We start from the raw sequence: 22,095 nt of genomic DNA on the forward strand, positions 1-22,095 counted from the left end.
TGTGCTTCTAACAAGGTTGCTCACTCCAAGCCTGCTGGCCTGCTCCAACTTCTGCCTGTACCTAATGCCCCCTGGCAGCACATTGCGATGGACTTTGTCACAGACCTCCTGCCTCAGATACAACACTGTCGATATTCACACATCTCGAAGATGGCACATTTTATCACGCTGACTGGTCCTCCTTCTGCTTCTCGACTGGCAAATCTCTTTATCCAATACATCTTCCATAGGCATGGCTTGCCCCTTCACATCGTGTCTAATCGGGGGGGTTCAGTTCACCTCGAAATTCTGGAGAGCCCTCTGTAAACGCCTGGATGTGAGATTGTACTTTTCCTCAGCTTATCACCCCCAGTCCAATGGTCAAGTAGAGAGGATTAACCAGATCATGGAGAATTATCTCCGCCACTTCATCTCCATGCAGCATGATGGCTGGGTACAGCTTCTTCCATGGGCCGAGTTCTTATACAACAATCACAAAAGTGAATCCACCACTTCCACACCATTCTAGTCCCTCTTCCTGTGTCGGCTACATCTCAGGGTCCCACTGCTGACTCTGCATTTGTGGACTTTCTGCAAATCTGGCAACAGACCCAGTCCTCTATTCTGCTAGCATGAAGCGAAAATCGGATATAAAAAGAAGAGAGACGCCTCAGTATCTTCCAGGTACCATAGTCTGGCTGTCCTCATGGAATATTAATTTAAAGGTGCCTTCATACAAGTTTGCTCCCAGGTTCCTCGGACCCTTTGAGATACTACAACAGATAAACCCTGTCTCCTATAAGCTTCGGCTGCCTCCTACCCTCAGGATCCCCAACTCCTTTCATGTGTCCTTCCTGAAACCGGTGGTCCTGAACCGCTACAGTAGGACTCCCAGTCCCGCAGTTGCTCCCAGCGGTTCATCTGATGTGTTTGAGGTGAAAGAGATCCTGGACTGCAAAAGGGTAAGAGGAAGGACTTTCTATTTGGTGGACTGGACAGGGTTTGGTCCTGAGGAGAGGTCCTGGGAGCCAGAAGAGAACTTTAATGCCCCTGCCCTCATTAAGAGATTCCTCTCTCGCTCTTGACCCAAGCAGAGGGGGTGTAAGAGGGGGGATACTGTAGCGTCCATGGCCGCGTACTGTAATGGCCAAGGTCGCAGACCCCTCATATCCTGCCAACGTCTTCCTCCCCGAGGATGCCAGCACATGCGGCTGTCCTGTCCTGCAGTGACCTCAAGTGTGCGCGCACAAGCTCATTCCCGTCCTTAATGGGCTAGCATGCACACATGTTAGGAATTGACTAATTACTCTCAGATCACCCTGGACTATAAGAAGGGCCCTGCCCCTTCACTCCTTGCCTGAGCGTTGTTAGTAATTCCCATGTTAGTCTTTGCAAATGGTTCCTTAGTGTTTACCCTGTTCCAGTGTTCCCATGCCCTGTTACCTGTATCCTGTATCCCATGCTGTGTTATTGTTCCTGAGGCTGTTAGTGATTGTAGTCATGTCCTGCTGCTCCTGTTATCATCCACCACGTCTGGCGCATTCTACTGTACCTGCTGTCATACGCCACGTCTGGCGCAACCTGCTGCACCTGCTGTCATGTGCCACGTCTGGCACAACATGCTGCACCTGCTGTCATCCGCCACGTCTGGCGCAACCTGCTGCACCCACCTCCATCCGTGCTAAAGACTCTGGCACTGTCTGGACTATCCAGGTACTCTTGTGCTGGGGAAGCTAACTTTTCTTGTTGCAGTTGAGGTTACAGGAAGTTACCTTAAGGCCTTATTCACACGAACTTGTCCAATTTGCGCGTGTAAAAAACTGACACATTTTTCATGCATTGCAGTGCCGTGTGCCATCAGTGTTTGTTCCGTGTGCCAACAGTTGTTGATTGTAGATATTTGGTAAGAAAGAGGAAATCCCACTGGGCGGCGCTGAACCTCCCAAAAATGAAAAGAATCCAACAGGCTCCTTGGGTAAAGAGCTGCTGGTATGGATTTCAATAAGATCCTGGACTGCTACAGTAAAGATCTTTAACTATTTATTGAGTTTTTAGGGAAATAAAATACATCGGGGGGAATGCTATGCATTTTTAAGACCGGACCGATCTCTTCATCAGGCTAGTAAAAAACACAATGACGGTGACCCGCCTTAGCTGAGGCTATATAGCCTGTCGTGGATCCACATGGAGGCTCAGGATCAGAGTTCATATATTCAAAGTTGAAATTAAAACAAACATTGGTAAAAGAACACACAATAAAAACATTTGGAACATTAGCAATTGTAGCATTTACTGTTAACAGATGTTTGGTGTGACTGAGCAGATAGGAAAATAAATGTTAGTCGGTATTGGCCTTATTAAATTCTAAAAAGGTGATTAGACAGGAAAAATGAGCGTTAACGTGTCAAAAACCGCTCAATGTGAACTGTCAATATTAGTTACGATAGTCAGTGGAAATCTACATAAAAAGAAAGGGGTTAGAATCAAGTAGATAGAAATGTATATGAAAATTTGATGACTGGATACCTAGAGAAAGCTACATATCTGCGATGTGTACACACTAAAGGAATTTTTATTAAAAACTTTATTTGTCTGTTTCCTGTTAAAGGAGTCTCAATTGTGTAGCGTGTCTTTGCTGGAAGAGACAAGATAGTGTCTACTTATGCATTTAGCAGAATTAACTACGTCACATAGTAGTCGTGTGGCTATCCTAGGGGAGTCGTCTGGATGAAGTGCAGTCCTCACAACACATTGCAAAACAACTCGAGGGACCACCTAGGAATAGGAAGATGGAAGAAGATGAAAAGCAGGGAGCTACCTTTTGACACTGGTCGAAACTTACTTAGAAAGGGGTCATTGACTCCCTGTACTGAAGTACCAACTGTGAAAGACAGGTAAGTGGAATATACTTATTTTTATGTAATGTTAACACTATGGTATTGCAGTATGACAGCACGGAGGATGTCAGATGTTGATATATGTTATTGTTGGTTTAGAAAGTCTGTGTTTTTCAGGTACATTTCACATACACAAAACGGTGTGTGTTTACTTGTTCTCACGTTTACTGTCACATAACAGGAAGGGGGAATATTACAGCCGGAGATGATTCCAACAGAGGTTTAGATGTTTATATTATATAATAGTTTCGGTAATGATATTGAGGCCTATGGGGCTGAAGGTGTTTAATTTATACTTCACGTTTGTTCAGGTTATCAAGGCTATTATTCGTTGTTGGGTCCACAAAGTCTATGGGTATGATGGTGTAGCAATCAAAGTCTTTATTGTGTTGCAATGTGCAGTGCCTCGATATGCTATGTCGCATGAAACCTTTCATGCAGTTTGATCGGTGTTTGTTTAGCCTACAATGTAGAGGCTGTGTTGTTCTCCCGATGTCTTGAAGCGGGCAAGAGCATTGTAATAGATAAATAACTGATTTAGATCTACAGGTGAGATGATGTTCGATCTCAAATTTTTCCCCTGAGTAGATGGAAGAAAAGGTTGTGATTTTATGCTTAATGCTATTACAGAATAGGCATCTTGATTTATGGGAGAATTCGAAAATCAATATATCCAGAACTCCGCTTGCTCAAACTCACATATATTCCTCTACAAAAGATATATCGACGACCTCTTCATCTTGTGGAAAGGGGATATACAAGAAGCCTCTCTTTTTTGTGAATCCCTAAATCTAAATACTTGGGGTCTCACATTTACCAGCACTATAAACAAGATTGAAATAGAGTTCCTCGATCTTCATGTTTCATTTGAACAAAACAGGTTCATTACACGTACTTTCTTTAAGAAAGTCGACACCAACAGTTACCTCGATTTCACCAGTGGCCACTACCATAAATGTATCAAAAATATTCCGTACAGCCAGTTCAAAAGTATTGGAAAAAACAGCGTCAGAAATTCTTATAAAACGCCTTAAAGTGAAGGGTTATCCCGGACAACTACTAACCCATGGCATCAACAAAATAAAAGATCTAACTCGGGAAGATTGTTTGGTGTCAAAATCTTCAATAAATTCATCCGATCAAAAGAAACTTCCCAAGTGTGAGGAGAATCTAAATTTTATAACTACTTTTAACATAGCACATGTTAAAATTCGCAGCACCCTTAACAAACATTGGTACATTTTACAACTCGATCCTTATCTTGAAGATACACTGCCCTACAAAGTCAGGACCCACTATGCTTGCTGTCAGTGAGTAGCTGCCAGCTCTAATACACTGCATTACGCATGTAGTGCAGTGTATTAGAATTGCGATCAGGGTCTCCTGCCCTCAGGTCCCCTAGTGGGACAAAGTAATAAAGTTAAAAAAAAGTTGTGTAAAAATAAGAAAATAAAAGTTTTAAAAGTAATAAAAGTAAAAATCCCCTTTTTTCCCTTATCAGTACTTTATTATTAATAAAAATAAATAAATAAACAAATAAACTATACATAATTGGTATTGCCGTGTCCGTAACGGCCTGAACTACAAAACTATTTCGTTATTTGTCCCGCTCGGTGAACGCCATAAAATAAATTAATAATAAACCACACCAGAATCACAATTGTTTGGTCACTTCACCTCCCAAAAAACAGTTAGTTCCGCAAAAAACAAGTCCTCGCACGGCTTTCTTGATTGGAAAAAAAAAAGTTATGGCTCTTAGAATAAGGCAACACAAAAAGTAAATGATTTTTTACAAAAAGTATTTTATTGTGCAAACGCCATAAGACATTAAAAAAACTATAAACATATGGTATCGCCGTAATCGTATCGCCCCGCAGAATAAAGTGAATATGTCATTTATAGCGCATGGTGAACGCTGTAAAAAAAAAAAATAGAATGAAAAAACAATTCCTCAAGGGGTCCAATTTCCAAAATAGGGTCAATTTTGGGGGGTTTCCAATGTTTTGGCACCACAAGATTTCTTCAAACCGGACATGGTGCCTAATATAAAGGAGGCCTCAAAATCCACTAGGTGTTCCTTTGCTTCGGAGGTCGGTGCTTCAGTCTATTAGTGCACTAGGTCCACATGTGGGATATTTCTCAAAACTGCAGAATCTGGGCAATAAGTATTGAGATGCATTTCTTTGGTAAAACCTTCTGTTTTACAGAAAAAAATGGAATAAAAAGGATTTTCTGACCCAAAAAATAAATATGTAAATTTCCCCTCTACTTTGCTCTAAATTCCTGTGAAACACCTAAAGGGTTAATAAACTTTCTATATGCTGTTGTGAATACTTTGAGGGGGTCTAGTTTCTAAAATGGGGTGTTTGATGGGGGTGTCTACTATATAGGCCCCTCAAAGCAACTTCAGAACTGAACTGGAACCTAAAAAAAAAAAAAGAGGCAATACTTTGCTTATTACATTTTACTGATAATGAGCAGTGCCCACCCCGAGATGACTCCAGTTTTTGCCTTTTGCATAAACGGAGACCCCTATTAGACCGTTTCAGTGCAGGGTTTTCCCAAGCATACACCCCCGACAAGTGTATTTCTATTGATGAGTCCCTGGTACATTTTAAAGGGAGGCTTCAATGCCGCCAGTACCTGCCGAGTAAGAGGGCAAGGTATGGCGTGAAGATGTATAAGCTATGCGAGAGTGCATCAGGGTATAGCTACAAATTTAGGATATATGAAGGAAAGGACACCAGTATTTAGCCCCCAGAATGCCCCCCCTTACTGGGAGTTAATGCAAAAATTGTGTGGGATTTGGTGCACCCACTGCTGGACCAGGGTTACCACCTCTACCTGGATAATTGTTATACCAGTGTCCCACGCGGCACTGCTAGAAGAAATCTGAGAGGCCTCCCTAAGACACTGCTTGGGCAAACACTCAGAAGGGGTGAGAGCAGGGCACATTCTAGCAGCAACATATTGTGTGTCAAGTACAAGACAAGAGAGATGTCCTTGTATTGACAACAATACATGGCCACACCAGTACCCATGTACCAGTACGAGATACCAGTACAGAGACCCCCAAACCAGACTGCATCCTGGACAACAATAGGTACATGGGAGGGGTGGACTTGTCAGATCAAGTCCTGAAGCCCTACAGCGCCATGCGGTGTGGTATAAGAAGTTGGCTGTGCACATCATACAGGTGGCATTGTACAATGCGTACGTGCTACGTCGATGTACAGGCCAGACGGGAACTTTCCTGGAATTTCAAGAGGTGGTTATCACGAACCTAATCTTTAGGGACCAAGAAGGTGGCACCCAGTACTTCTGGAAGCGAGACCACACGCATCGTACCAGGGCAACACTTTCCAGGAGAAGTTCCCCAAACTGGCAAGAAGGGAAAAAGTCAAAAGAGGTGCAAAGTCTGCTATAAGAGGGGGATAAGGAAGGACACAATATATCAATGTGACACGTGTCCCGAAAAACCAGGGCTCTGTATGAAAGTGTTTTAAGATTTATCATACATCCCTTGATTTTTAATCTACCCCAGTTTTACTTACCCTGATGCACTCCGCACAGCTTATCCCCCTTCTGAGCCCTGCTGTGTGCCCAGGCAGCTGTTAACAGCCGCATTGAGGGTATTGCCATACCCGGGAGAACCCGCATTACAGTTTATGGGGTGTATGTCTCCGGTCAAAATGCTCACTGCACCTCTAGATGAATGCCTTAACCCCTTCCCGACATTTGCCGTACATGTACGTCATGGAAAGTACTGACTTCCCGCATCTTGCCGTACATGTACGCCAAATGTTTGGGACCGGCTCAGAAGCTGAGCCGGTCCCATCATCACCGGATCTCAGCTGTATCTTACAGCTGACATCCGGCTGTAACGGCGGGGACCGAAATTAGCTTCGATCCCCGCCATTAACCCCTTAAGTGCAGCGCTCAAACGCGATCGCTGCACTTAAGGTGTTTGCAGCTCATCGGAACCCCAGCAATGAAATTGCCGGGGTTCCGGTGGCTGCATTGGCAACCGGAGACCTAATACTGGGCTCCCGGTCTGCCTAGCACCGAAGCCGGTCAAGATCCGCCCGGCGGCGGAGCCTGATCGGCTTCCGTAGCTGTCGGCAAGATGGCGCCGGGTCAGGAGCTGATCCGGCGTCATCAGCGGTGGAAGTCAGCTGTACTGTACAGCTGACATCCACCTGTAACGGCAGGAACCGGAGCTAGCTCCGATCCCTGCCATTAACCCCTTCGATGCAGCAATCGAAAGCGATTGCTGCATCGTAGCGGTTACTAGCAGATCGCCAGCCCTGACAGGCAATCGGGACTGGCGACTGCTGTTATGGCAACAGGAGACACAATGGTCTCCTGCTCTGCCATTACGGAAGCCGATTTAGGCCCCGCCGGGAGGCGAAGCCTAATCGGCTTGCTGTCAGTGAATGACTGACAGATCTAATACATTGCACTACATAGGTAGTGCAATGTATTAGAAAAAAAAAAATCTGACCGTTGGAACTTCAAGTCCCCTAGTGGGACTTGAGAAAAAGTGTAAAAAAAGTATAAAAAAAGTGTAAAAAAAAGTGCACAAAATAAAAGTTTGAAAACAGTAAAAGTTTCAAGTAATCAAATAAAACACAATCCCCCTTTTACTCTTATCAAGTCCTTTATTATTGAAAAATAATAATAAACCATATGTATTTGGTATCGCCACGACCGTAACGACCGGAGGTATCAAAATATTATATTATTTATTGCACGCGGTGAACAGCGTAAAAAAAACCGTAAAAAACGTTACCAGAGTTTCTGTTTTTTGGTCACTTTGCCCTACAAATATTAGAATAAAAAGTGATCAAAAAGTCGCACGTATCCAAAAATGGTACCTATAAAAACTATAGCTCGTCCCGCAAAAAACAAGCCCTCATACAGCTCCGGCGACAAAAAAATTAAAAAGTTATGGTTCTCACAACTTGGCGACAGAAAAAATACATTCTTTTTACAAAAGTAATTTTATTGTGCAAAAAGTTGTAAAACATAAAAAAGTTCTATAAATGAGGTATCGCCGGAATCGTACGGACCCGCAGAATAAAGTTAACATGTAATTTATAATGCATGGTGAACGCTGTATAAAAAAAAAACGAAAAAAGCTGTGCCAGAATTGCGTTTTTTTGTTTACCTGGCATCCCAAAAAATAGGATAAAAGGTGATCAAAAAGTCGCATGTACCCCAAAATGGTACCAATAATAACTACAGCTCGTCCCGCAACAAACCAGCCCTCATACCACTACGTCTATGAAAAATAAAATTAGTTATGGCTCCAATAAGTCAGGAAATAAAAAAATATGCAGTTGTGCCCGAGGGGAACATTTCTTCTGTTTGAAGAGGCGATTTTTCAAGGACCTAAAATTAGGGAACCAGGAAAGGGAGGGCCCAAACATATCCGCTGGAAGCGACGGTGCCCGTATTATACCAGGACAACACTTTCCCAGCAAAATTCCCCAAACTACAAAGGCGCGGAGTGTGGACCAAAAGGGGGATAATAAAGGACGCCATATATCAGTGCGACACCGGCCTGTGCAGAAAGGATTGCTTCACAGCGTAACACACATCTATGGATTATTTTATTGTTTTTTTTTACCCCGTTATTATACCACCTGACTATGCCCCTTATACACTCCGCCCGGCTTACATATGCCCTACATTATAAACGGAAACACCAGTAAGACTCCAAACAAAACTACTACCAAGCAAAATCCACGCTCCAAAAGCCAAATGGCATTTCCTACAGCGTGCCCAAACAGCAGTTTCCTTCCACATATATGGCATCGTCATACCCTGGAGAACCCTTTTAGCAATTTTTGGGGTGTGTGTCTCCAGTGGCATATGCTGGGCACGACATATTTGCCACTGAATGGCATATCTAGGGAAAAATATAAATTTTTAATTTGCACCATCCACAGCGCATTCATTTATGGAAAAGACCTGTGGGGTGAAAATGCTCAATACACCCCTTAATAAATGCCTTGAGGGGTGCAGTTTCCATAGTGGGGTCACTTCCCAGGGGTTTATTTTTATTATTTCACATCTGAGCCTCTGCAGTTGTGAACCAATACTTTGTAAATCGCCAAATTAGGCCTCAATTTTACATGGTACGCTTTCACTCCTGAGCCTGGTCGACTGTCCAGGCAAGAGATTAGGGCCACATGTAGGGTGTTTCTAAAACCAGGAAACCCAGCATAATAATTAGAGAGCTGTCTCGTTATGGTGGCACAAGCTGGGCACCACATATTGTCCACATATCTGTGGAAAAAATCCCATTTTCACTCTGCAACATCGAGTTCACACTAATTTCTACAAAACACCTGCAGGGTTAACATGCTCACTACACCCGTAGGTAAAAGCATTGAGGGGTGTAGTTTCCAAAATGGGGTCACTTCTGGGGGGTTTCCACTGTTTTGGGCCCACAGGCGCCCAGAAACCAATCCAGAAACATCTGCACTCCAAATGGCGGTCCTTCCCTTCTGAGCCCTGCCGTGTGCCCAAACAGCAGTTTATGACCACATATGGGGTATTGCCGTACTCGGTAGAAATTGCTTTACAAATGTTGGGTTCTTTTTTTCCTTTATTTGTTGCGAAAATGAAAAAATTTGCACTAAAGCTACGTCTTATTGAAGAAAAAGGATTGTTTTTATTTTCACTGCCCAATTCTAATAAATTCTATGAAACATCTGTGGGGTCAAAATGCTCACTACGCCCCTAGATGAATTCCTCAAGAGGTGTAGTTTCCTAAATGGTGTCACTTTTTGGGCGTTTTCATTGTTTTTTCCCCTCAGGGGCTTTGCAAATGTGACATGGCCGCCGCAAACCATTCCTGCTCAATGTGATCTCCAAAAGCCAAATAGCGCTCTTTCCCTTCTAAGCCAAGCCGTGTCTCCAAACAGCCGTTTATTACCACATGTGGGGCATTGTTTTACTCGGGAGAAATTGCTTTACAAATTTTGTGGTGCTTTTTCTCCTTCAGTCCTTGTGGAAATGAGTAAAAATAAGCTAAACCTACATTTTCTTTGAAAAAATGTTGATTTTTATTTTCACGGCCTACTTCCAATAATTTCTGGAAAAAACCTGTGGGGTCAAAAAGCTCACTATACCCCTAGATAATTTCCTCAATGGGTGTAGTCTCCAAAATGGGGTCACTTGTGGGGGGTTTCCACTGTTTTGTCTCCTCAGGGACTTCGTAAATGTGACATGGCCTCCGCAAACCATTCCTGCTAAACTTGAGCTCCAAAAGCCAAATAGCGCTCTTTCCCTTCTCAGCCCTGCCGTGTCTCCAAACAACCGTTTATTACCACATGTGGGGCATTGTTTTACTCGGGAGAGATTGGTTTACAAATTTTACGGTGCTTTTTCTCCTTCAGTCCTTGTGGAAATGAGAAAAAATTAGCTAAACCTACATTTTCTTTGAAAAAATTTAGATTGTCATTTTCAGGGCCTATTTCCAATAATTTATGCAAAAAACCTGTTGGGTCAAAACGCTCACTATACCCCTAGATAATTTCCTCAATGGGCGTAGTTTCCGAAATGGGGTCACTTGTGGGGGGTTTCCACTGTTTTGTCCCCTCAGGGGCTTTGTAAATGTGACATGGCCTCCACAAACCATTCCTGCTAAACTTGAGCTCCAAAAGCCAAATAGCGCTCTTTCCCTTCTCAGCCTCGCCGTGTCTCCAAACAACCGGTTATTACCACATGTGGGGTATTGTTTTACTCGGGAGAAATTGCTTTACAAATTTTACGGTGCTTTTTCTCCTTTAGTCTTTGTGAAAATGAGAAAAAAAATCGCTAAACCTACATTTTCTTTGAAGAAATGTTGATTTTAATTTTCACGGCCTACTTCTAATAATTTCTGTAAAAAAGCTGTGCGGTCAAAATGCTCACTGTACCCCTAGATAATTTCCTTGAGGTGTGTAGTTTCCCAGATGGGGTCACTTTTGGGGGATTTTGACTGTTTTGGCACCGCAAGAGCCCTTCAAACCTGACATGGTGCCTAAAATTTATTCTAACAAAAATAAGGCCCCAAAATCCACCAGGTGCTCCTTTGCTTCTGAGGCCGGTGCTTCAGTCCAGTAGCACGCTACGGCCACATGTGGGATATTTCCTAAAACTGCAGAAACTGGGCAACAAATATTGAGTTGCATTTCTCTGGTAAAACCTTCTGTGTTATAAAAAAAATTGTACTAAAAATTTATTTCTGCAAAAAAATATGAAATTTGTAAAATTCACCTCTACATTGCTTTAATTCCTGTGACATGTGTAAAGGGTTAAGACATTTTCTAAATGCTGTTTTGAATACTTTGAGGGGTGAAGTTTTTAAAATGGGGTGACTTTTTGGGGGTTTCTAATATATAAGGCCCTCAAAGCCACTTCACAACTGAACTGGCCCCTGTAAAAATGGCCTTTTGAAATTTTCTTGAAAATGTGAGAAATTGCTGCTAAAGTTCTAAGCCTTGTGAGGTCATAGAAAAATAAAAGGATGTTCAAAAAACGATGCCAATCTAAAGTAGACATATGGGTGATGTTAATTAGAAACAATTTTGGGTGGTATAACTGCCTGTCTTACAAGCAGATACATTTAAATTGAGAAAAATGCTAATTTTTGCAATTTTTCGCTAAATTTTGGTGTTTTTCACAATTAAATGCTGAACATATCGAGCAAATTTTGCCAGTAACATAAAGTCCAATGTGTCACGAGAAAACAATCTCAGAATCGCTTGGATAGGTGAAAGCATTCCGGAGTTATTACCACATAAAGTGACAGATGTCAGATTTGAAAAATGAGGCTCGGTCAGGAAGGTCAAAAGTGGCTAAAGAGGGAAGGGGTTAAAGAGGCTCTGTCACCAGATTTTGCAACCCCTATCTGCTATTGCAGCAGATAGGCGCTGCAATGTAGATTACAGTAACGTTTTTATTTTTAAAAAACGAGCATTTTTGGCCAAGTTATGACCATTTTTGTATTTATGCAAATGAGGCTTGCAAAAGTACAACTGGGCGTGTTGAAAAGTAAAAGTACAACTGGGCGTGTATTATGTGCGTACATCGGGGCGTGTTTACTACTTTTACTAGCTGGGCGTTCTGATGAGAAGTATCATCCACTTCTCTTCAGAACGCCCAGCTTCTGGCAGTGCAGATCTGTGACGTCACTCACAGGTCCTGCATCGTGTCGGCCACATCGGCACCAGAGGCTACAGTTGATTCTGCAGCAGCATCAGCGTTTGCAGGTAAGTAGCTACATCGATTTACCTGCAAACGCCGATGCTGCTGCAGAATCATCTGTAGCCTCTGGTGCCGATGTGTCCTCGCTCGTCTGACACGATGCAGGACCTGGGGAAGTGACGTCACAGCGTGATCTCTCGAGAACACGGCTGTGTCTGCACTGCCAGAAGCTGGGCGTTCTGAAGAGAAGTGGATGATACTTCTCATCAGAACGCCCAGCTAGTAAAAGTAGTAAACACGCCCCGATGTACGCACATAATACACGCCCAGTTGTACTTTTACTTTTCAACACGCCCAGTTGTACTTTTGCAAGCCTCATTTGCATAAATACAAAAATGGCCATAACTTGGCCAAAAATGCTCGTTTTTTAAAAATAAAAACGTTACTGTAATCTACATTGCAGCGCCGATCTGCTGCAATAGCAGATAGGGGTTGCAAAATCTGGTGACAGAGCCTCTTTAAGGGGTGTAGTTTTTAAAACGGGGTCACTTCTCGGGGGTTTCTACTGTACTGGTACCTCAGTGGCTTCTGCATTCACGACTTAGCACTAGAAAAGCTCCAGTAGGCCAAATGGTGGTCCTTTCCTTCTGAGCCCTCCCATGGGCCCAGGCAGCAGATAACAGCCATATGTAGGGTATTGCCATACCCAGGAGAACCCACATTACAATTTATAGGGTGTATATCTCCAGTGACGCATGCTGGGCACAATATATTGGACACTGAAATGGCATACATATATAGAAAATTGCAAATCTAGCACTGCACCATCTGCTGTGCATTACCTTTTAGACAATACCTGTGGGGTCAAAATGCTCACTACACCTCCAGATGAATGCCTTAAGGGGTATAGATTTTAAAATCAGGTTGCTTCTTGGGGGTTTCCATTGCTTTGATACCTCTGGGGCTCTGCAAATGCGACATGGCACCCAAAAACCAATCCAGCATAATCTGGACTCCAAAGAACACAGAACACAAAAAATTTCCTTCTGAGACCTCCCATTGGCCCAAATGGAAGTTTATCACCACAAATGGGGTATTGCCGCACTCAGGACAAATTGGGCAACAGAATGGGGTGTTTTATTTCTTGTGAAAATAAGAAATTTTGAGCCAAAACTGCATAATATTGGAAAAAATTTTTTTTTTAATTCACAGCCCAATTCAAATAAGTTCTGTGAAAAAACTGTGGAGTCTAATTGGTCACAACACCCATAAATGAATTCCTTGAGGGGTGTAGTTTCCAAAATGGGGTCATTTCTGGTGGGATTCCATTGCTTTGATACCTATGGGGCTCTGCAAATGCAACATGGCACACGAAAACCAATTTAGCAAAGTCTGCACTCCAAAGAACACAAAGCGCTCCTTCCCTTCTGAGGCCTCCCATGGGCCCAAACGGCAGTTTATCACCACAAATGGGGTATTGCCGCACTCAAGACAAATTGGGCAACAAAATGGGGTATTTTGTTCCCTGTGAAAATAAGAAATTTTGCTAAAAAATTACATCTTATTGGAATTTTTTTTTTTTTTTTAATTTCACAGCCCAATTCAAGCACTTGCTGTGAAAAAAACTGTGGGGTCAAAATGGTAACACCAACCATAAATGAATTCCTTGAGGGTTGTAGTTTCCAAAATCACTTTTGGGGGATTACTACTGTTTTGGCACCTCAACACCTCTTCAAACCTGGCATGCTGCCTAAAATATATTCTAATAAAAAAGAGGCCCCAAAATGCACTAGGTGCTTCTTTGCTTCTGAGGCCTGTGTTTTAGTCCACGAGCACACTAGAGCCACATGTGGGACATTTCAAAAAACGGCAGAATCTGGACAATACATATCTAGTAGTGTTTCTCTGGTATAACCTTCTGTGTAACAGAAAAAAATTGAATACAATTGAAATTCAGCAAGAAAAATTTAATTTGCAAATTTCACCTCCACTTTGCTTTAATTCCTGTGAAATGCCTAAAGGGTAAAAAAAACAACTTTCTGAATGTTTTGAATACTTTGAGGGGTCTAGTTTTTAAAATGGGGTGTTTTTGTAATGGCAGGAAGGAGGTGAAGGGAACAAGTGAGCCCTAATCTACCCACCGCCCTGTCCCTGCCTACTTGCAACGACCCGCCCTAGGCGACGGGGTACAACTTGGCGGCGGTCCCTACGCTGTCTAAGTGCAAGGGAGTACAAACAGGGAACACGCAAGGGAATACAGTAGCCCACGGAACGCCACGAGGAAACGGAGTGGTGAATGAGCCAGTCAGGATCAGGAAGTAGTGGAGTATACAAACGGGAGCACGGAGCAGAAGCAAGTAAGGGGCAGAGCAACGCAGGATAAACGGAACTGAAGCAAGGCAGAAGCACGGCAGAAGCAGGCTGGAGCAAGGCAGCAGTGGGGCCAGGAATCCAAGAAGAATAACAAGCAAGGAGGAAGAGAAAACGGCAGGTATAAATGGACAGGGGGCGGAGCTAACTATGACTGACCAGGCCGCGATAGGCTCTCCCACTCCTGAGCCTGCCACCCTGATTGGTGGGAGCAGGTGTCAGTCTCAGAGGTCTGGCCTCAGGTGTCGACTGATTAATCCTGGGAGTATACCCAGACGTAGTGCCTGGCAGATCCTTTACAGTACTCCCCCTTTTATGAGGGGCCACCGGACCCTTACTAAGAGGACCCGGTTTAGTGGGGAAGAGAAGGTGGAACCTCCTGATCAATACCCCAGCGTGAACATCTCGAGCAGGTACCCAAGTCCTCTCCTCCGGCCCGTATCCTCTCCAATGGACCAGGTACTGGAGGGAGCCCTGGATCATCCTACTGTCCACAATCTTGGCCACCTCGAATTCCACCCCCTCATGGGTGAGAACGGGAACAGGAGGTTTCCTCGAGGGGGACCAGGACGGGGAGCAGCGTTTAAGGAGGGAGGCATGGAAGACGTCGTGTATGCGAAAGGATGGGGGCAGCTCCAGACGGAAGGATACAGGGTTGAGGACTTCAATGACCTTATAAGGTCCAATAAATCGGGGAGCAAACTTCCTGGACGGGACCTTAAGGCGCAAGTTCCTCGACGACAACCACACCAGATCCCCGACGACAAACCGGGGGTTAGCAGAACGTCTACAATCAGCCTGAATCTTTTGTACGCTCTGGGACGCCTCTAGGTTCTTCTGAACCTGGGCCCAGACTGTGCACAGTTCCCGATGAACGTCCTCTACCTCGGGATTATTGGAACAACCAGGGGAAACGGAGGAGAACCTAGGATTAAACCCGAAATTACAGAAAAACGGGGAGACCCCTGACGAGTTACTGACCCGGTTATTCAGGGAAAAGGAATGAGACCCAATCAAATTGACAGTCAGAAATTAATCACCTTAAATATTGTTCCAGGGATTGGTTAGTCCTTTCCGTTTGGCCATTAGTTTCGGGATGGAAGGCGGAGGAGAAGGATAGATCAATCTCCAACTTTTTACAAAAAGCTCTCCAAAATAAGGAAACAAATTGTACCCCTCTGTCCGAAACGATATTGACTGGGGCCCCATGGAGACGCAGAATGTGTTTCACAAACAAAGAAGCTAACGTCTTGGCGTTAGGTAGTTTCTTAAGGGGCACAAAGTGGCACATTTTGCTGAAGCGGTCTACTACCACCCACACCACTGACTTGCCCTGAGATGGAGGCAAATCGGTGATAAAATCCATGGAGATATGGGTCCAAGGTCTCTGGGGAATGGGCAAGGAACGTAGTAAGCCTGCAGGTCGGGACCAAGGGGTCTTGGACCTAGCACAGACCTCACAAGCGGCGACGTAAGCCCTAACGTCTTTAGGCAACCCAGGCCACCAATAGTTTCTGGTAATGAGGAGTTTGGTACCCAAGATGCCAGGATGACCAGATAGAGCGGAGTCATGGTTTTCCCTGAGTACCCTTAGCCGGTATTGGAGGGGGACAAACAGTTTGTCCCCAGGGAGGTTCCCGGGAGCTGAACCTTGATCAGCCGCGATGTCAGAGGCTAAGTCAGAATCAGTGGCAGAAACAATTATACCAGGGGGTAAAATACAAGCAGGATCCTTCTCAGAAGGCGGATTAGCCATGAAACTACGTGACAGTGCATCAGCCTTAATATTTTTGGACCCAGCCCTATAGGTAACCAAGAAATTAAATCTGGTAAAGAATAGTGCCCAACGAGCTTGTCTAGGATTAATTCTCCGGGCAGATTCTAGGAAAACCAGATTCTTGTGGTCAGTAAGGACCGTTACCTGGTGTCTGGCACCCTCCAAGAAGTGACGCCACTCTTCAAAAGCCCATTTAATGGCTAAAAGTTCGCGGTTGCCAATATCATAGTTACACTCCGTGGGCGAAAACTTCCTAGAGAAGTAAGCACAGGGGCGGAGATGGGTGAGGGAGCTGGTACCCTGGGACAAGACGGCCCCCACTCCCACCTCGGACGCGTCAACCTCCACAATAAATGGCTCCCTTTGGTTGGGCTGAACCAGCACGGGGGCCGAGATAAAGCACTTCTTGAGGGTCTCAAAAGCCTGGACGGCCTCAGGGGGCCAATGGAGGACATCAGCACCCTTGCGAGTGAGGTCCGTAAGAGGCTTAGCGACGACCGAAAAGTTGGCAATAAATCTCCTGTAATAGTTAGCGAACCCCAAAAAACACTGTAGCGCCTTCAGGGAGGCAGGTTGGACCCATTCCGCCACAGCCTGAACCTTGGCAGGGTCCATGCGGAATTCATGAGGAGTGAGGATTTGACCTAAAAATGGTATCTCCGTTACCCCAAACACACATTTTTCGGTCTTCGCAAACAGATTATTTTCCCGAAGGACCTGGAGGACCTTCCTGACATGCTCCACGTGCGAGGACCAGTCCTTGGAAAACACCAGTATGTCATCAAGGTACACTACAAGAAAATTACCCAGGTAATCTCTCAGAATTTCATTAATAAAATTCTGGAAGACGGCAGGGGCATTACACAACCCAAAGGGCATGACTACGTAATCGAAATGACCTTCGGGCGTGTTGAACGCAGTTTTCCACTCATCCCCCTCTTTGATGCGGATAAGGTGATATGCCCCCCGTAGATCGAACTTAGAGAACCATTGGGCCCCCTGAACCTGATTAAAAAGATCCGGAATCAAAGGAAGGGGATACTGGTTCCTTACTGTGACCTTATTCAAGTTCCGATAATCAATGCACGGCCTAAGACCACCATCCTTCTTCCCCACGAAGAAGAAGCCAGCACCTACAGGAGAAGTCGAGGGGCGAATGAAACCCTTGGCCAGGCATTCTTGGATATACTCCCTCATAGCTTTACGTTCAGGACATGAAAGATTAAATATCCTCCCCTTAGGAAGCTTGGCACCAGGCACCAAATCGATGGCGCAATCGTAATCTCTATGAGGGGGCAACACCTCGGAGGCCTCCTTAGAAAACAAATCAGCGAAATCCTGAACAAACTCAGGAAGCGTGTTTACCTCCTCCCGGGGAGAAATAGAGTTAACCGAAAGACATGACATCAGGCAATCACTACCCCATTTGGTGAGATCCCCAGTATTCCAATCAAACGTGGGATTATGCAGCTGCAACCAGGGAAGACCTAATACCAGATTGGACGATAATCCCTGCATCACCAGTACAGAGCACTGCTCCAAATGCATGGAGCCAACACGGAGTTCAAAAACAGGAGTATGCTGAGTAAAATAACCATTAGCATGAGGAGTGGAGTCGATACCCACTACCGGGATAGGATAAGGTAAATCAATAAAAGGCATTTTTAGAGACATAGCAAATTCCACAGACATGATATTAGCAGATGAGCCCGAATCCACGAAGGCACTGCCAGTGGCAGACCGGCCAGCAAACGAGACCTGAAAGGGAAGCAAAATCTTATTGCGTTTAGTATTAACGGGAAATACCTGTGCGCCCAAGTGACCTCCCCGATGATCACTTAGGTGCGGAAGTTTTCCGGCTGCTTATTCTTGCGCCTGGGACAGGTGTTCAGTAGATGCTTGTCGTCCCCACAATAGAAGCAGAGACCATTCTTCCTGCGAAACTCTCTACGTTGTCGAGGGGACATGGAGGCCCCGAGTTGCATAGGTACCTCCGAGTCCTCCGTGGAAGAGCGAGGAGACGGGACCTCGGGGGGAATCGCAGGGCAGTCAGAGGGGAAAACATTGAAACGTTCAAGCTGACGTTCCCTGAGACGTCGGTCAAGTCGTACTGCTAGGGCCATAACCTGGTCTAGGGAGTCAGAAGAGGGGTAGCTAACCAGCAGATCCTTCAGGGCGTCAGATAATCCTAACCTAAACTGGCACTTTAGGGCCAGGTCGTTCCACCGAGAAGCTACACACCACTTTCTAAAATCAGAACAGTATTCCTCAACAGGTCTTCTACCCTGACGTAAGGTCACCAGCTGACTCTCGGCTAAGGCAGTCCTGTCAGTCTCGTCGTAAATGAGACCGAGGGCAAAGAAAAACCGATCAACGGAGGAAAGTTCAGGGGCATCAGGTGCCAAGGAGAAGGCCCACTCTTGGGGCCCTTCCTGGAGTCGGGATATAATGATACCCACCCGCTGGTTCTCGGAACCTGAGGAGTGAGGTCTTAGGCGGAAATAAAGTCTGCAACTCTCCCGGAAGGAGAGAAAAGTCTTACGGTCCCCTGAGAACCGGTCAGGTAACTTGAGGTTGGGTTCTAAAGGTGAGGTGAGGGGTACTACAAAGGCAGCGTCAGACTGATTGACCCTCTGAGCCAGGGCCTGGACCTGTAGGGAGAGGCCCTGCATCTGCTGGGTCAGGGTCTCAAGGGGGTCCATGATAGCGTAGCGTAGAAGAAATGGTAGACTAGGTAAGGGCTTGTTATTATGTAGTGGCAGGAAGGAGGTGAAGGGAACAAGTGAGCCCTAATCTACCCACCGCCCTGTCCCTGCCTACTTGCAAGGACCCGCCCTAGGCGACGGGGTACAACTTGGCGGCGGTCCCTACGCTGTCTAAGTGCAAGGGAGTACAAACAGGGAACACGCAAGGGAATACAGTAGCCCACGGAACGCCGCGAGGAAACGGAGCGGTGAATGAGCCAGTCAGGATCAGGAAGTAGTGGAGTATACAAACGGGAGCACGGAGCAGAAGCAAGCCAGGGGCAGAGCAACGCAGGATAAACGGAACTGAAGCAAGGCAGAAGCACGGCAGAAGCAGGCTGGAGCAAGGCAGCAGTGGGGCCAGGAATCCAAGAAGAATAACAAGCAAGGAGGAAGAGAAAACGGCAGGTATAAATGGACAGGGGGCGGAGCTAACTATGACTGACCAGGCCGCGATAGGCTCTCCCACTCCTGAGCCTGCCACCCTGATTGGTGGGAGCAGGTGTCAGTCTCAGAGGTCTGGCCTCAGGTGTCGACTGATTAATCCTGGGAGTATACCCAGACGTAGTGCCTGGCAGATCCTTTACAGTTTTATGGGGGTTTCTAATACATAGGCCCCTCAAAGCTACTTGAGAACTGAACAGGTACCTTAAAAAAAAGGCTTTTGAATTTTGCTGTTTATGTTCTAAGCCTTGTAACATCCAAGAAAAATAAAAGAATGTTCAAAAAAATGCTGCCAATCTAAAGTAGACATATGGGAAATGTGAACTGGTAACTATTTTGGGTGGTATAACTATCTGTTTTACAAGCAGATGCATTTAAATTCAGAAAAATGCTATTTTGCAATTTTTCACAAATAAACACTGAATATATCGACCAAGTTTTACCACTAACATAAAGCCCAATGTGTCACGAGAAAACAATCTCAAAATCGCTTGGATAGGTTTAAGCATTCCCAAGTTATTACCACATAAAGTGACATATGTCAGATTTGAAAAATGGGCTCTGAGCCTTAAGGTCCAAACTAAGGGGTTAAAACACTAAAAGTGGTAAAACATCTTAAACGTTACTATAAAAGTTTAACAGATAAACTTCCTTCCCAGTGCTATGTCCTTCCACAGGTCTCTGCCAGTCTTCCTGAGACCACACCCCGGCTGTGTTACTTCACACAGCTCTCCACCTCAGTCTCCTGTCTTTTTCTTAAGATGTCACTCTCTATCTATATATAGACTACCGTTCAAAAGTTTAGGGTCACTTAGAAACTTCCTTATTTTTGCAAGAAAAGCACAGTTTTTTTCAATGAAGATAACATTAAATTAATCAGAAATACACTCTATACATTGTTAATGTGCTAAATGACTATTCTAGCTGCAAACGTCTGGTTTTTAATGCAATATCTACATAGGTGTATAGAGGCTCATTTCCAGCAACCATCACTCCAGTGTTCTAATGATACATTGTGTTTGATAACTGTGTTAGAAGGCTAATGGATGACTAGAAAACACTTGAAAACCCTTGTGCAATTATGTTAGCACCGCTGTAAACAGTTTTGCTGTTTAGAGGAGCTATAAAACTGACCTTTCTTTGAGCTAGTTGAGAATCTGGAGCATTAAATGTGTGGGTTCGATTAAACTCTCAAAATGGCTAGAAAAAGAGAGCTTTCATGTGAAACTCGACAGTCTATTCTTGTTCTTAGAAATGAAGGCTATTCCATGCGAGAAATTGCCAAGAAACTGAAGATTTCCTACAACGGTGTGTACTACTCCCTTCAGAGGACAGAACAAACAGGCTCTAACCAGAGTAGAAAGAGAAGTGGGAGGCCCCGCTGCACAACTGAGCAACAAGACAAGTACATTAGAGTCTCTAGTTTGAGAAATAGACGCCTCACAGGTCCTCAACTGGCAGCTTCATTAAATAGTACCCGCAAAACGCCAGTGTCAATGTCTACAGTGAAGAGGCGACTCCGGGATGCTGGCCTTCAGGGCAGAGTGGCAAAGAAAAAGCCATATCTGAGACTGGCTAATAAAAGGAAAAGATTAATATGGACAAAAGCACACAGAGATTGGACAGAGGAAGATTGGGAAAAAGTGTTATGGACAGACGAATTGAAGTTTGAGGTGTTTGGATCACACAGAAGAACATTTGTGAGACGCAGAACAACTGAAAAGATGCTGGAAGAGTGCCTGACGCCATCTGTCAAGCATGGTGGAGGTAATGTGATGGTCTGGGGTTGCTTTGGTGCTGGTAAAGTGGGAGATTTGTACAAGGTAAAAGGGATTTTGAATAAGGAAGGCTATCACTCCATTTTGCAACAGCATGCCATACCCTGTGGACAGCGCTTGATTGGAGCCAATTTCATCCTACAACAGGACAATGACCCAAAGCACACCTCCAAATGATGCAAGAACTATTTAGGGAAGAAGCAGGCAGCTGGTATTCTATCTGTAATGGAGTGGCCAGCGCAGTCACCAGATCTCAACCCCATAGAGCTGTCGTGGGAGCAGCTTGACCGTCTGGTACGCAAGAAGTGCCCATCAAGCCAATCCAACTTGTGGGAGGGCCTTCTGGAAGCATGGGGTGAAATTTCTCCCGATTACCTCAGCAAATCAACAGCTAGAATGCCAAAGGTCTGCAATGCTGTAATTGCTGCAAATGGAGCATTCTTTGACAAAAGCAAAGTTTGAAGGAGAAAATTATTATTTTAAATAAAAATCATTATTTCTAACCTTGTCAATGTCTTCACTATATTTTCTAGTCATTTTGCAACTCATAGGATAAATATAAGTGCGAGTTTTCATGGAAAACACAAAATTGTCTGGGTGACCCCAAACTTTTGAACGGTAGTGTGTATGTATATATATATATATATATATATATATATATATATATATATATATATATATATATATCTGCACTCTCTAAATGCCTCTCAATTCTCAGTGACTGGATCCAGTTTACTCCCGATGCAGCATTTCCTTCTGTACTCCATGTGGCTCATCCACAGATTGAAGCACTTCCTTCATTCAGTTCCTTATACTGTATAACAGCCATCTAGTGGCAACAGCACAAACTGCAACATAACTTCTATATACACATATGCATAATTCCTGTGTCCAGCTACAGCAGA

The 22,095-nt window shown here is 44.6% G+C and overlaps 1 protein-coding gene across 1 annotated transcript in view; it reads left to right on the forward strand.

Moving 5' to 3' along the window:
• The first annotated feature begins 2,619 nt into the window (after window positions 1–2,619).
• PCOLCE2 (procollagen C-endopeptidase enhancer 2) overlaps window positions 2,620–22,095 on the forward strand; it is a 113,029-nt gene continuing 93,553 nt past the window's right edge. Inside the window, exon 1 of the mRNA XM_075863991.1 lies at window positions 2,620–2,873. Coding sequence (XP_075720106.1) covers window positions 2,707–2,873 — 167 coding nt within the window. The 5' untranslated portion in view covers window positions 2,620–2,706. The remainder of the gene's footprint in view (window positions 2,874–22,095) is intronic.

This window comes from Rhinoderma darwinii, chromosome 4 (genome assembly GCF_050947455.1).
Source record: "Rhinoderma darwinii isolate aRhiDar2 chromosome 4, aRhiDar2.hap1, whole genome shotgun sequence".
NCBI lineage: Eukaryota > Metazoa > Chordata > Amphibia > Anura > Rhinodermatidae > Rhinoderma > Rhinoderma darwinii.